We start from the raw sequence: 17,181 nt of genomic DNA, 5'->3' as shown, positions 1-17,181 counted from the left end.
CTTTTTGGTCCGTACCTGTAACTTTTTTACTAGTACGGGGACAAACATAACATATACCATGAAGATGTAATGACATAACTGAGAAAAAATATGCACCATTTTTTAAGTTATTAAATCTCTGCGGTATTATTGTATAAGAACTTGTGGTCTAATTCTCCAAATGTATTACGTAACAACAATGCAACGCGAAATTTCATCCTTGTGGGGTTTCCTTTTCTCTCCTTGAAAGAGGAAAGGTGTCTCTGCATGTAAGTGAGGTCACTGGACAAAATTGAAAGTCACTCGTGTTCATTGCTCAGAAGATATCTGTGCTTCCATGTGTTGGCTTGCTTCTTCAAGCGACAATTTTTCCTTCTCGAGCGAGTCAAGCTTTTCAGCATTGGCTTTTTGAATCTTCTCAGGGACCTTTTCTTTGTAACCAGCTATATTCATCGCCTTAGATAGCTTCTCATGTTGCCTGTTAGGCATAAATATCAGCTGTCAGAACTCAAAAACATGCAGGGGTTTCACCTGAATCAAATTTTATATTACAGATACTATATTACTGGTAATCTCAGCTTTCAGTCCCCACGTAATTTAATTTAGATGATGAGCTTACAATGTAATGTCTTCCATCTTTTTCCGGATCTTTTCAAGGTCTTCTTCTATAGAACGACTTCCTTGGAGTTTGAGATAGACAGAAAGGTTTTCATTTACAACAGAAACCACACATCCAGTTGGAGCAGCATCGTTCTCGTTGTTGATTACCTATAGGGGCAAGAATTTGGATCACATCCAAACATCTAATGAACTAGTGGAATGCAACTTTAGCTAAACACAACTTTAGCTAAACAGCACAACAAGCAGTCAAAAAGGAAATCACTTTCCTTCTTATGATAATTTTTTTTGTTCCCGTGCCCAGAACAAATTGATCAAAATTCACATAACAACTAAGGCCCTCATTTGTTCAGTACCAAAAGAAAAAGAAATGATGCTAGAGCGGATTTTCATAAGCAAAGCACTTACCGTCAAAGATGACAAATTGGCCAGAGTTTCAATCTCCAGTTGACGGCTGCATAGTATTTCCCTATCTAACACTGTCCGACAAAGCACAAAAGCTGGCCGCCTAAAAGAAACAATACATATTGGATGAGAAACTATAGCTAAATCAATTCACAACATTAGAAATCAAAAGACGTCACACTGCACTAGCAAGATATACCTTTCACGACTTTCTTTTGCAAGTGAACGGAGAGATTTCACAACAGAATCTACAAGATTCATCTCTGATTCCACCCTTTCATTTGTCCAGCGCTGGAAGAATAAGAAGAAAGAAAGACACGCATACTAGGTTAGGGGTCAACAGCCAAACAATTGTTCCAGCAACTTATTTCAAAGGTACAAGGTCATGCATGAAAACCACCATTCCTATGAGTAATCCTTTATGACCTAAGAAGAGCAATGATGCAAGTACTTAAGCAATTCCCAATTTGCCTCTATCTTTAGGCTGATCACCATCACCATATTTCATTTTGAAGACAAAGTACTTATGCAATTCCCAATTTTTTAAACTACGACATACGGTAAAAAACTGATAAGGGCAAGAACTCAAAGAAAAACATGATAAGTATGAATGAGGGACAAGACATGCAGGGTCATGAAGAATGGGCTCTGTAAAATCAACCAATGATTTCTGTCCACTGTTATCTGATATCATCAGGGATTCAGGATAACATAACTGTGTTTTGCTAACAGGAACCCCATTAAGTAACCAGACACACTCTGTATCCACCTACTGAGAGAAACTAGCTATTTACCTAATGGTTTATCCAGTAGTGGCTTTCTCTTTTATTATAGGACCAAACTAACCTCTACAATGGATGGATATTCGGATATCACAATTGATGTTGGCCTCTTGTGATCCCTTGGTGATGGAAGGCGCTGCCACAGTTCCTCTGTGACGAATGGCATAAATGGATGAAGCAACCGCAGCCCATTGTCAAGACATAACCATAGTGTGGCTTGTGCAAAACCCCTTTCAGACTCAAACTTTGGATCGTTACCAGAGAAGTAAGGCTTGATAGCTTCAATAAAAACATCGCACAACTGGTACTGCCACCAAGCATACACTGAAGTGGCTGCATCTGAGAACTCGTACAATTCCAGTGACAAAACAGTTTTGGATATGACTTTATTTAGTACTGAGAGTATCCACTGGCAACTAAATGGAAGCACATCTGGATTTACATCTGAGGGCGGAACATAATCATCTCCAAGCCTGCTCATAGCAAATCGTACCGCATTCCACAATTTATTACACCATTGACGATAACCCACAACCCTTTGGATGTCCAGATTTATCTTATCAGACTGAAAAGACAAGACGAGACAATCAGATATATTACTAAGATTGTGGAAGAAAACAGTTACCTGCAAAAAATAGAAAGATAGAAGCCTAAACCTGAGCAGTGTAAGAGACAAGAGCAAAACGTAGAGCATCTGCTCCACATTCTTCAATACCCTTAGGAAAGTCCTTTACTTGCCCTTCTTTGGCAACAGCTAATTCCTTGGGGTCCAAATTCCCCTCCAAAAGCCTCTTGTGTAGGTCTTCAAGGGAAATACCATTTATTACTTCGAGTGGATCAATGACATTCCCCAAGGACTTTGACATTTTACGCCCATGTGCATCACGAACCATTGGGTGCAAATATACCTGAAGAAAAACCAAATTCCACCTGTCACTTCAGTAATCAAACTATAATATAAAAATCACCACAGGAAGATATACATAGCGGAATGTGCATACATCCTTCAATTGTGTGTTCACAACCATCTTGCAAACATTAAAATGGTAGATTAAGTCACATGTCTCTAACAAACACCCACTGGACATCCTAACAAGCTAATATAATATGGACATGTAACATTTGGAATCTCATAATAACAATGTAGTAAGATTCCACAAAATTTCATTTCCTTCAAACTTTTACCAGAAAACACTCTGTGTCCTGAAGTAAAATATGCTATTACATTTAATAGTCAGGCAACTGGTAAATTATACTTTCAGCAAAAGGTACGTTGCCACCCAATGTAAATCTATAATGTAAAATTCTTACCCACCTTTGTAAAAGGTACGTCACCACCCAATGTAATTCCAAGCATCACCATGCGAGCAACCCAGAAAAAGAGAATGTCATGCCCAGTTTCAAGAACTGAAGTAGGATAAAATGCCTTCAGATCTTCTGTATCATCCGGCCAGCCCAACACAGACAGGGGGAAGAGACCAGAAGAAAACCATGTATCCAGCACATCAGGATCCTGAATTAATTGAAACTTCCCGTCATATTTTTTACTAGCCTGTGCTTGGGCCTCGTCCTCGTTTCTTGAAACCACCCACCGCTCATATGATGCACCAAAATTGTCTGGATTATCACCCTCGTGAACCACATACCATGCAGGAACACGGTGGCCCCACCAGAGTTGCCTTGAGACGCACCAATCACGAATGCTCTCAAGCCATCTGTGATAATTGAGACAAGAACTAAGTACAATTTTCAACCTTTTCTTTCATATAAACTGATAAAGAGTATATATAAAGAGAAGGAACTAGTACAGACAAAGTGAACCAGCTATCTATGTTACCTAAAAGCAGTCAAACAAGGGAAGGTAATCAATAAAAGGCTGATAATCAAAGATCAAAAGAACCAGGCAACACGCAAAACAAAGAACAATCAAAACAAGTAGTTTGAATTCATTTAGCAGTAATAAATACCAGATAAACAAAATAAAGTTCGAAAGAAGAAAAGTGAAGTCATGTAGAAGAATAATTTGCCAAACAAGTAGAATAAAACCAGAGCTAGAAAAATCCCCCAAAGAATTTCCATGTACTTTCCCCTTTCCGTAAATAAAATTGATGCGCTTTTTACAAACTGGTAGCAGTACATGACAACAGAGTTTTCATATAATGGAGAGCCAGTTAAGTAAATTGCCAAGATACAAGGATAACCACTAGATTTCCCGTCCACTAAAATCTTGTTCAAAACCTGAACTTCTGTTCTTGGAAATGCTCGAAACTAGAACATACCTCCTGGAATTATGATCTTATTATTACTTACAATGCATACGCTAGAAATTTCAAACCCAAAGGTAAAGAATGAAAAAAGAGCACCTCTTCCAATTAGCAGTATACTGTGTCGGGATGATCTCAAGCTTCTTTTTTTCATCTATGGCAGCATCAAGGGCTTCTTTTCCCATACCAGTGCATTTTACATACCATTGGGGTTTAATCATGGGCTCCACAACATCTTGGCTTCTAGAGCAAATTCCAAGGCGCATCTCATTGGCCTTAGCTTCTTTAAAGAGGCCCTAAATGCACGGAGAATAAGGTCACTGAAACATCCATAAACCACAGAGAAATGGATACAAATAGACAGTACCTCCAACACAAGGAAGGTTGATGCACATGCAACACAAAACTGGTGATGTTGACAAGTTACGCAATTACAAGCGATTATGTCAAATTGTATTGAGTGTTTGGAATGAAGGGAATGCAAACAATTCCATTTTGAAATTCATTATTTGAATGAGTATTAAGTTGAAAAGAATATTAAAGAAGTGTGGGAGGAGAGAGTCAGTGATAGTGTTAGAGGTGCTACTTGAATAGCATTTGGAGTCAGCTCAGGAGGTCACCACCAACAACAACTATACTGATCTCTTGCATGAGCATTTAACAGCAGCATAGATTCAATGATATGGTACGTTGATGAACATAAGTGTCTTTTTAATCAGCATTGATATATAAGTTACACATATATGTAGTACTGTAAACAGATACCTTCTTCTTCAGTGCTTCAGTCACTGCCTCTCGGGCTTTGAAACGTGGCATCCCTGCAAATTCTCCACCATCCTGGTTTATTTTTCCATCATCAGTAAAGATGTTGATAAACTCAAGATTATGGCGCTTTCCAACATCAAAATCATTCGGATCATGAGCCGGGGTAATCTGCAGGAGGCATAAGAGAGAGAGAGAGAGATCAAAGATATTTTTAACCTGAAACATAAACCAGAAAAATAAACTTGAATGTAAGCACACAACTTATCCGTTAAACTTTACCTTTACAGCACCAGTCCCAAACTCTGGGTCAACGAGAATCGCATCACATATTATACGAATCCTCCTTCCATTAAAAGGATGAATGGCATGCTTTCCATGAAGATGCTGATACCTTTCATCACCCGGATGTACAGCAATAGCTGTATCACCAAGCATAGTTTCCACTCTAGTTGTGGCCACAATAATCTCACCTAAATCTTCTTCCAGAGGGTAAGCAAATGAAGTTAGAACCCCAAATTCAATAGGATTCTCATATCCAGGGACCTTTAGAAATGTCCTTTCTTTTATATCAATATAGTCCACCTACACACACCAAAGAAATTCAATAAATGCTAAAAATATTAATTAGTATTACACTGAAAGGAGAAGGCTAACCTCAATTTCAGATATTGCAGTCCGCAAGACACAATCCCAATTCACTAGGCGATTATCCCTGTAAAGAAAAATCGGGAAAGTTTCCTAACTAAGGTGAATAAAAGGACATAGACAAAAGGAGGAAATTATGGGTGTCGATGACTGATGAAGTAGATTGCTGGTTACTATTATCACCCAATCCTTATACCAGCTGACAAAATAAATAAATAATATGTATAGGTATGAAATCGAAGAAGAAACAGAAAAATAAAGCTAGATTCCACCATCATATAATGTTAAAACCTAGAACAGCACAGTTGTATCTTCTCCTACTGAACTTAGCAAATTAACTTTTTCTGAAAGCTATCACATAAATCGTATTTAGCAAGGAAGCTTATAAGTTTATACCATAGTGCTCTGAGCTGAAAAACTCAAAATAATCAAAGAAGCAGTTCAATATTGGGATAAACGCATACCTGTAGATAAGCCCTTGCTCATGAAGCCTTACAAAAGCCTCAGTCACAGCCTTTGATCTTTTCTCATCCATTGTAAAGCACTAAAATTAAGAAGAAGAAAAAAATAGGCAAAATGAAAGAAATAATTAACATATACAAGTAAGAAAGAGAGAGATCTTCATGACTAGGTCTAATAAACAGAAGATGCAATTTAACAAGACAACATTTTGCTCCAAACCAAGCTCCAGGAAACTCAAACCCTTACCTCACGGGACCAATCCAAAGAAGCCCCAAGACGGCGGAGCTGCTGTAAAATGGTGCCACCATACTTATTTTTCCAATTCCAAACCTTTCACAACCAAGATAGCCAGCCAACAGTGTGAATAAGTATGAATAGATCGTTAGCTTTAGAACATCAAATTTATTAATGGACCTAATTCTAGCAAGTTTCAGTTCAAACTCACTTCAGACACAAATTTCTCGCGGCCGATGTCATGCCTGGTTAACTGGCTTTCGCGCATTAGCTTCTTTTCTACAACAACCTATAAATAGCACATAATGTTATAGCCTGAAAACAAACAACATATGAAATGAACATAATCTAGACTAAATGTATATACGTGCATATGTATGGTGGAGATGATGAGGGTAACTACTGTTAATATTCAACAATTGTTAAAAGAAAAAGAACACAACCTGTGTTGCTATCCCGGCATGGTCCATTCCAGGCACCCACAAGGTATTGTATCCAGACATTCTCCGCCAACGAATTATAGTGTCCTGCATATAACAATATCACATAAAATAAAACTTTGATTAAAAATTTTAAAACAACCTTAGGAAGCCACCAATGAATAACACAATTTCAGGAATATATGTAAGGATGTTACCTCAATAGCAGCAGTAAGAGCATGTCCAATATGAAGGGCACCAGTCACATTGGGAGGCGGCAAAACCTGTCATATATGTGAAAACCAGTTTTTTTTTTTTTGGCAACCAAATCAATGCAAACCCAAGAACAAGTTTGATGGAGCAAATGTGACACTCACAATGACAAATGGAGGTTTGGAGCTGTTAGCATCTGCCACAAAGAACCCCGTTTTCTCCCACCATTCATACCACCTAAATCAGAAAGCATATACATTATGGAGAAAATAGAAGTGAAACTGATAAGAGTAATGATGAAAAGCAAACATCACACTCACGACTTCTCTACAGCACTTGGGCTGTACCCTTTCGCCATTTGACTAGACATCCGTTTCTTCTCGCCCATTGGAGTCTCTGGGTCGATGAAGTCCTCTGGATTATCCTCTTCCTCATTGGAACGCTTTACCTTCTTCTTTTCACTCTTCTTAGAAGAACTGGATGCTTGTTGTGCCTAAAACCAAATATTTTTTTTAATAAAAATAAATAACATCATAGCATTATAACAGTCTATGACGTTGCGACAGCACACATCACACAGCACAAAAAACTGTGATTGAGATAACAGAAATTTAATCTAAAATTAAACCAAAATACATTAAGCATCATTACCTGAAGCTTGGCAGCTTTCTCTAATGCTTTTTGCTTTTTCAATTCTTTCTCTCTTGCCTGCCAAAAGAACAAAACAATAAAATTAATTTTCTTCGGCAAACAAATAGTTCACGAAACATAGAAATCTCAGCCCAAATTTACAAGAAGCAATCTTTCATAAGAGAACCTTTTCTTCCTTCTTCTTTTTCTTCTCTGGGTCTTCATGTCCACCGTCCATCTGTGGCATTCAAGAAATACAATTGAACAATCGTAAGCCATTCCTTGTTTCAAACACTGGCAACTATAAATTAATATACACACATAGAGTACAAAGTGAGGAAGCGAGGAACGCTTGAACTGTGGGGTTTGATGGTGCGTTTACATACCGCAGCTTTGTTGGCCGGAGAAGATTGAAGAGGAGTATGAATGTGAAAATGACGGAGGAGGCTTGGCGCTGCAAGTTTGATCGGGTTGCTGATGAGGTGGTAAACGGATTGCGGCTTCGCTAAAACCCTAAAGCGGGTTCCAAGCATATATGTGCGTTTGGCTATTGTCTGCCACTGTCTTCTTTAAATTTGATGCAACATTGTCCCCGAGCACCTCTCCCAGACGTCACAAGAGAACATTTTTTAAGAAATTTGTTTTCAATTTGGGCCCAAAATAACCAGTTTGGGACTCTGTTTTATAGGCCTTTTTAATTTAATTTTTATAGTGTGTTTACTAATCAAGAATTGGAATTAGAATTATGAATTGACTTCCAATTATGAAGGATTCCTGTTTTCACATAAGGAATTAAAAAGTAAGTGAGATCCACACAAAATTGGAATTGAATTCATGATTTTAGAGGGATTCAATTCTTAGGTGGAGATGGTATTCTAATTCCAGGATAACTAACCCATTAAGAATTCATCTTTTTTACTCATTATATCCTCACACAATTTAAAATTACACATTTGTCATCTACTTTAACCCAACAACGAGGACATTTTCATAATTAGCATCACTCCTACCCCAGTTTGGGATTGCTATCACTTTAAAAAAAAATTCATTCGGCTATGCTTTGAAAATAATTAGCTGTAAAGTAAAGCAGCTCCATGTTTGGTAAATAATTCTTTTAATAGTAAAGTTAGTAATTATATTTTAATTATTATTTATTTAGTGAATAATTAGTATTAAAATTTTCAATTAACTTCATGAATTATGTTATTTATTAATAGTAATTCAATCTTTCTTTTTTCTTTTTTCTTTTTTCTTTTTTTCCTTTAATATTCACTAAGTAAAGCCTAACTACTAATCAAAGTGATTCAAAAAGAGAGATACATACTAAAGGGTATAGCCGCGCGGCTATACGCTTTTAATATATACACCAACATTAAAAATATAAATATGGATTTCTCTGTAGGCTTGCCTTTTGTGAACACCCCACATCGAAAATCCACTCCTACAGAGGTCTTTATAAACAAAGCACTATGATGGTTTGCTAGAAGTGGCTTGAGTCCTGCAGACCCCTAAAAAACGTTGTTTTCTGCTGTAAAATTGGATTACATCTTCCAATGTAACAACACAGACAGGTTTTCCTTACATTTTCTTAATGTCATGCAAACTAAACTTCAGTTTTGAACATAGGAGACAGTAAGTGATGGGGAGGACTCATTTAAAATGTTTAATATTAGATGGAAAGTAGTGTTACAGTAGCAATATAGTATAGAGAGTGGTGTTCAAGTATATATAACGAGCAACAATATTAAAATGTTTAATATTAGATGGGCTGGTTTTTGTTTTAATTATTAACTTCAGGGTCCAGGGTTCAAGTCACAGAGAGGGCACACTTGGGTATTTTTTTAATATTTTTTATTTTTAAGTGTTTTCACCTGTTAATCTTACTTTAATGCTTTTGTCATTAAATTAGCTTGGCTATAGGCTCGGCTTTGGATTTGGCGCTGATTAATAATAATTATATTAATCAAAGACTTGGGCCTTGGGGCTCTTGGGCTTTGGAGAACTTTAATTAAGGCACCCAAATAAAAATAAGCAATATATATATATATATATATATATATATATATATATATATATATTGTTGAAATATAGGAGATATTAAGGCTAATAAGATATTACTTAATTACATATATTAAATTAAAGAGGTTAGCCAAAAAAAAAAAGAGTAAAGAAACTAATTTTATATTTCAAAAATTAAAAATTTAAATAAAATAAACGTAACACCTTTCCCGACGAAATGTCGTCGGAATAGACCTATGCCGGCAAACTGTTGTCGGATAACGTTTTTCGCGACAAATAAACCTGTGCCGACGAAATTTCGTCGGGAAAGGTCTGTTGACCTGCCCCGACGAAATTTTGTCGGGAAAGGTCCTTTTAAAAAAAATAAATCTAAACTTAGGATATTTGGGTTAATTAATTTTTAAAAAAAATTTATTGTTAGTAATTAAATAATATATTTGATTTATCTAACTAGTAAAGTTAGTAATTATATTTTAATTATTATTTATTTAGTGAATAATTAGTATTAAAATTTTCAATTAACTTCATGAATTATGTTACTTAATGAATAGTAATTCAATCTTTCTTGTTTCTTTTTTCTTTTTTTCCTTTAATATTCACTAAGTAAAGCCTAACTACTAATCAAAGTGATTCAAAAAGAGAGATACATATTAAAGGGTATAGCCGCGCGGCTATACGCTTTTAATATATACACCAACATTAAAAATATAAATATGGATTTCTCTGTAGGCTTGCCTTTTGTGAACACCCCACATCGAAAATCCACTCCTACAGAGGTCTTTATAAACAAAGCACTATGATGGTTTGCTAGAAGTGGCTTGAGTCCTGCAGACCCCTAAAAAACGTTGTTTTCTGCTGTAAAATTGGATTACATCTTCCAATGTAACAACACAAACAGGTTTTCCTTACATTTTCTTAATGTCATGCAAACTAAACTTCAGTTTTGAACATAGGAGACAGTAAGTGATGGGGAGGACTCATTTAAAATGTTTAATATTAGATGGAAAGTAGTGTTACAGTAGCAATATAGTATAGAGAGTGGTGTTCAAGTAAATATAACGAGCAACAATACTAAAATGTTTAATATTAGATGGGCTGGTTTTTGTTTTAATTATTAACTTCAGGGTCCAGGGTTCAAGTCACAGAGAGGGCACACTTGGGTTTTTTTTTTAATATTTTTTTATTTTTAAGTGTTTTCACCTGTTAATCTTACTTTGATGCTTTTGTCATTAAATTAGCTTGGCTATAGGCTCGGCTTTGGATTTGGCGCTGATTAATAATAATTATATTAATCAAAGACTTGGACCTTAGGGCTCTTGGGCTTTGGAGAACTTTAATTAAGGCACCCAAATAAAAATAAGCAATATATATATATATATATATATATATATATATATATATATATTGTTGAAATATAGGAGATATTAAGGCTAATAAGATATTACTTAATTACATATATTAAATTAAAGAGGTTAGCCAAAAAAAAAAAGAGTAAAGAAACTAATTTTATATTTCAAAAATTAAAAATTTAAATAAAATAAACGTAACACCTTTCCCGACGAAATGTCGTCGGAATAGACCTATGCCGGCAAACTGTTGTCGGATAACGTTTTTCGCGACAAATAAACCTGTGCCAACGAAATTTCGTCGGAAAGGTCTGTTGACCTGCCCCGACGAAATTTTGTCGGGAAAGGTCCTTTTAAAAAAAATAAATCTAAACTTAGGATATTTGGGTTAATTAATTTTTTTAAAAATTTTATTGTTAGTAATTAAATAATATATTTGATTTATCTAACTAGTAAAGTTAGTAATTATATTTTAATTATTATTTATTTAGTGAATAATTAGTATTAAAATTTTCAATTAACTTCATGAATTATGTTACTTAATAAATAGTAATTCAATCTTTCTTGTTTCTTTTTTCTTTTTTTCCTTTAATATTCACTAAGTAAAGCCTAACTACTAATCAAAGTGATTCAAAAAGAGAGATACATATTAAAGGGTATAGCCGCGCGGCTATACGCTTTTAATATATACACCAACATTAAAAATATAAATATGGATTTCTCTGTAGGCTTGCCTTTTGTGAACACCCCACATCGAAAATCCACTCCTACAGAGGTCTTTATAAACAAAGCACTATGATGGTTTGCTAGAAGTGGCTTGAGTCCTGCAGACCCCTAAAAAACGTTGTTTTCTGCTGTAAAATTGGATTACATCTTCCAATGTAACAACACAGACAGGTTTTCCTTACATTTTCTTAATGTCATGCAAACTAAACTTCAGTTTTGAACATAGGAGACAGTAAGTGATGGGGAGGACTCATTTAAAATGTTTAATATTAGATGGAAAGTAGTGTTACAGTAGCAATATAGTATGGAGAGTGGTGTTCAAGTAAATATAACGAGCAACAATATTAAAATGTTTAATATTAGATGGGCTGGTTTTTGTTTTAATTATTAACTTCAGGGTCCAGGGTTCAAGTCACAGAGAGGGCACACTTGGGTATTTTTTTTAATATTTTTTATTTTTAAGTGTTTTCACCTGTTAATCTTACTTTGATGCTTTTGTCATTAAATTAGCTTGGCTATAGGCTCGGCTTTGGATTTGGCGCTGATTAATAATAATTATATTAATCAAAGACTTGGGCCTTGGGGCTCTTGGGCTTTGGAGAACTTTAATTAAGGCACCCAAATAAAAATAAGCAATATATATATATATATATATATATATATATATATATATATATATATATATTGTTGAAATATAGGAGATATTAAGGCTAATAAGATATTACTTAATTACATATATTAAATTAAAGAGGTTAGCCAAAAAAAAAAAAGAGTAAAGAAACTAATTTTATATTTCAAAAATTAAAAATTAAAATAAAATAAACGTAACACCTTTCCCGACGAAATTTCGTCGGAGTAGACCTATGCCGGCAAACTGTTGTCGGATAACGTTTTTCGCGACAAATAAACCTGTGCCGACGAAATTTCGTCGGGAAAGGTCTGTTGACCTGCCCCGACGAAATTTTGTCGGGAAAGGTCCTTTTAAAAAAAATAAATCTAAACTTAGGATATTTGGGTTAATTAATTTTTTTAAAAATTTTATTGTTAGTAATTAAATAATATATTTGATTTATCTAACTAGTAAAGTTAGTAATTATATTTTAATTATTATTTATTTAGTGAATAATTAGTATTAAAATTTTCAATTAACTTCATGAATTATGTTACTTAATAAATAGTAATTCAATCTTTCTTGTTTCTTTTTTCTTTTTTTCCTTTAATATTCACTAAGTAAAGCCTAACTACTAATCAAAGTGATTCAAAAAGAGAGATACATATTAAAGGGTATAGCCGCGCGGCTATACGCTTTTAATATATACACCAACATTAAAAATATAAATATGGATTTCTCTGTAGGCTTGCCTTTTGTGAACACCCCACATCGAAAATCCACTCCTACAGAGGTCTTTATAAACAAAGCACTATGATGGTTTGCTAGAAGCGGCTTGAGTCCTGCAGACCCCTAAAAAACGTTGTTTTCTGCTGTAAAATTGGATTACATCTTCCAATGTAACAACACAGACAGGTTTTCCTTACATTTTCTTAATGTCATGCAAACTAAACTTCAGTTTTGAACATAGGAGACAGTAAGTGATGGGGAGGACTCATTTAAAATGTTTAATATTAGATGGAAAGTAGTGTTACAGTAGCAATATAGTATGGAGAGTGGTGTTCAAGTAAATATAACGAGCAAAAATATTAAAATGTTTAATATTAGATGGGCTAGTTTTTGTTTTAATTATTAACTTCAGGGTCCAGGGTTCAAGTCACAGAGAGGGCACACTTGGGTATTTTTTTTAATATTTTTTATTTTTAAGTGTTTTCACATGTTAATCTTACTTTGATGCTTTTGTCATTAAATTAGCTTGGCTATAGACTCGGCTTTGGATTTGGCGCTGATTAATAATAATTATATTAATCAAATACTTGGGCCTTGGGGCTCTTGGGCTTTGGAGAACTTTAATTAAGGCACCCAAATAAAAATAAGCAATATATATATATGTTGAAATATAGGAGATATTAAGGCTAATAAGATATTACTTAATTACATATATTAAATTAAAGAGGTTAGCCAAAAAAAAAAAGAGTAAAGAAACTAATTTTATATTTCAAAAATTAAAAATTTAAATAAAATAAACGTAACACCTTTCCCGACGAAATTTCGTCGGTATAGACCTATGCCGGCAAACTGTTGTCGGATAACGTTTTTCGCGAAAGGTCCTTTTAAAAAAAATAAATCTAAACTTAGGATATTTGGGTTAATTAATTTTTTTTAAAATTTTATTGTTAGTAATTAAATAATATATTTGATTTATCTAACTAGTAAAGTTAGTAATTATATTTTAATTATTATTTATTTAGTGAATAATTAGTATTAAAATTTTCAATTAACTTCATGAATTATGTTACTTAATAAATAGTAATTCAATCTTTCTTGTTTCTTTTTTCTTTGTTTCCTTTAATATTCACTAAGTAAAGCCTAACTACTAATCAAAGTGATTCAAAAAGAGAGATACATATTAAAGGGTATAGCCGCGCGGCTATACGCTTTTAATATATAAACCAACATTAAAAATATAAATATGGATTTCTCTGTAGGCTTGCCTTTTGTGAACACCCCACATCGAAAATCCACTCCTACAGAGGTCTTTATAAACAAAGCACTATGATGGTTTGCTAGAAGCGGCTTGAGTCCTGCAGACCCCTAAAAAACGTTGTTTTCTGCTGTAAAATTGGATTGCATCTTCCAATGTAACAACACAGACAGGTTTTCCTTACATTTTCTTAATGTCATGCAAACTAAACTTCAGTTTTGAACATAGGAGACAGTAAGTGATGGGGAGGACTCATTTAAAATGTTTAATGTTAGATGGAAAGTAGTGTTATAGTAGTGATGTTAGTACAAAAAACAGTGTCAAAACCATTTATGAAATTTTAATATAAAATTGTTGTAACTGTTAATAATGACTCTGTTCAGGCCCAAAAATCCAGGGGCTAGGCCCAAGCTTATTCTCGGCCCGGCACAAATAATTAATCACAAAAGAAACCCGATTGGGGCACAATGGGAAATTGTAGGATACACCTACACGAGCCATGGGCCACACATCACGTCAAGCAAGCGTGCCAAAAATGCAACGGCTTCATAAATTCGCGCCCATAAACCTATCCGGTGCCATTTAATTCGATATTGGTTTAATAGGGTGCAATAAAACTCAGGCACAAGCACGACACATCAACATGCGATGCCATCATGCCATGCTACAAGCTCAAGTGGGCCCAAGCCACATAATTATCCGGGGCTTGCTGAGAAGGTTGTGGTATGGACGGGTACGAGCACTCACAGGGCCCATTGAGGGACTGAGGAATGGAAGTTTTAGGCCACTTGGGAGCACTAAAACTCAGGCCCAGTCCTCGGGCCCAAATACATGGGTTAGCATGAGAGAGAGAAGAATGGAGTCCAGTGCCTTAGGAGAACATCCCATAGGCTGATGTAGCATTTAAGAAAATCCATGACAGTTAGAATGCCCAAAACGAGTAAACCACTTCCAGCAGCTGGACGAGAGCGTGCGGGCCGCTGGAAGAGAAAACACCAAAAACCTCAAAGCTATACACGAAGCCCAGCCCAGCGTCTCCTAAAAATTCAGCATCGAGCTCCACCCATATCAGAGCTCCCATGTGGTCAACAAAGAATCACAGCAAGGACCATAGGAAATCCATGTAGGAAAAATACCCAGTGGACAAACAACTTCCTCTGTTCTATTTTTTCCTCTGCAAGCTCTAATTTGAAAATCAAAGGCAAAAGCAAGTGGCGCCTCACCCCCATGGAGAGGCTCAGCTGCACAAAACCTTGGAACCTTAAGAAGCCATTGATTCAGGCACTCTTGTCAAAGATTTTTCACAAGAAAGGGAGCAATTGGAAAAATGGAAAGGAAAAGTGGGAATGGAGGATCAACGAAATTAGGGTTCCAAATGCCTATAAAACAGAGCTTCCTCTACCTAGCAACACACACCATTCCAGAGCAAAACCAAGCTTTGTCAAGCAAACTGGAATTTTCCCATCTTCTATTCCCATCGTTTCTATCTGTTCTAAGATAGAAGCCATCCTAATTCTCCCCTCTCCCACTCTAAAACCTGTTTTCTCTGCAAGAAATTCATGCTTTGGTCTCTCTCTTTCTCTCAAATTGCTAAACCTGTGAAAGCTCAGCTCCCATGCCACAAGCTCCTCACGCTAAGTCATCGACAAATTTAATACGTTCTTCTGGTCATTAGTGAAAAGAACCCAAACGTATTTTTCTAAGGCTTCAGCAAGTCTTTTAAAAAATTCTTTTGGGAGTCTGGTACTTGAACTCAGGCATCAGGAGGCTTTTTTGTTCGCTTTCTTCTCACAACAGCCCAAGCCCTTTCGTTATGCTGCTGGAACAAAAAGACCCCCACAGACTCAAATAGATACGATGTTGAAAGTGTTATGCGCTAATTATGTGGTGGTAGTGGAGGTGTTGAAAGAGATTGAGGTGAAGATGGTGGTGAAAGAGGAGGTGGTGGAGGTGGTGGAGATGGTAAAGGTGGTTGTGGTAGTGGTGGTGGTGGGGATGACTGTTGTGGAGGTGGAGGTGGTGTTGGTGGTGGAGGTGGAAGATGAAGAGGGGGTGATGGTGGCGGCAGTGACAGTGGCGGTGGTGTCATTTTAAAAAATGAATGATTGTATTTTGGGAATTTAAAAAATTCATTAAAGGCTTATTTCTGCTTCTTTTGAAAGCAGCTTCAAAAATCAACCCAAAGCTTGCTTTTAAAAATTGCTATCAAAAGACTACTGCTTTTAAAATAATTGAGATATTTTATTTTTACCAAACATCTTAAATTGCTTAACTTTAAAGTGAAACAGGTTTTTGACGAAAAAAAGCAATCCCAAACAGGGCCTTAGTAAACAACTTCAGTAAAAATTCAAAATATAACTCTTCTCAATCCATATGGTTTAGCAATAGTAAACAACTTCAAATAGAAATTCATAATCTAATTATCCTATTTACAGATGACTAAACATGAGTTTAATTGATGTAAAATAAAAATAAAAAGGCAAATTAAGTGTCAAAGATTTTTAGGATTTTGTCTTTAATGACTCAAGTATGAAGGATAAAAATTAAGTATGCCATTTCGGGGAATTTTCAGGGAGCATTTTTGCTCACCACTTTAACTAAAGGTGTATCCTCACCACCCTTCTCAACATTTGACACTTGTCTATTAACATAACCATGGTTGCATAAATACAAAGTAAAGAGTTAATTATGGTTATGCCAATGGAAAGTGTCAAGTGTTGAGAAGAGTGATGATAGTACACCTTGGGTTAAAGTAGTGAGCAAAAATATTTCCGAATTTTCGAGTGTGTTTTGGAACGAAATGCCTGCCGAAATCCGTCCAGTTTAGAATATACACCGAGTCCAAGAAAAATGTCAATTATGGCCACGATGCCGTACACCACGAGGTTAAAAAAGAAAGAAAAAAGAATATGTAAATTGGACACCACAAAATAAATAATTCAACGACACTTAATTTGCTTGATTGAAAAAAACGATATTACAAAAATTGAATTTCCCCATATAACTTTTTGGTTAGATTTTCGGCCATTGTATTTGAAGATTAATATCCGAATTGCACGTAAAATGTTTTGGCAGAATAA

The 17,181-nt window shown here is 35.3% G+C and overlaps 1 protein-coding gene across 1 annotated transcript; it reads right to left on the bottom strand.

Moving 5' to 3' along the window:
• Nucleotides 1-75: 75 nt before the first annotated feature.
• On the bottom strand, nt 76-8,049 carry TWN2 (valyl-tRNA synthetase / valine-tRNA ligase (VALRS)). Its single transcript, XM_021971178.2, has 21 exons — nt 7,803-8,049; nt 7,604-7,654; nt 7,438-7,494; nt 7,107-7,279; nt 6,951-7,023; nt 6,792-6,857; nt 6,598-6,681; nt 6,366-6,443; nt 6,167-6,250; nt 5,923-6,002; nt 5,468-5,525; nt 5,093-5,395; nt 4,814-4,981; nt 4,148-4,344; nt 3,100-3,499; nt 2,441-2,692; nt 1,849-2,349; nt 1,202-1,293; nt 1,006-1,105; nt 599-747; nt 76-457 (listed from the first exon to the last, which is right to left on the bottom strand). The coding sequence occupies exons 1-21, from the start codon at nt 7,947-7,949 to the stop codon at nt 289-291; spliced, it is 3,282 nt and encodes a 1,093-aa protein (XP_021826870.2). The 5' UTR covers nt 7,950-8,049; the 3' UTR covers nt 76-288.
• Nucleotides 8,050-17,181: the final 9,132 nt, after the last annotated feature.

The sequence above is a fragment of the Prunus avium genome, chromosome 2 (assembly GCF_965620075.1).
Source record: "Prunus avium chromosome 2, drPruAviu1.hap1.1, whole genome shotgun sequence".
NCBI classification, from domain to species: domain Eukaryota; kingdom Viridiplantae; phylum Streptophyta; class Magnoliopsida; order Rosales; family Rosaceae; genus Prunus; species Prunus avium.
Note: the sequence above shows the minus strand (reverse complement) of the source record. Positions and strands in the feature narration are given on the sequence as shown.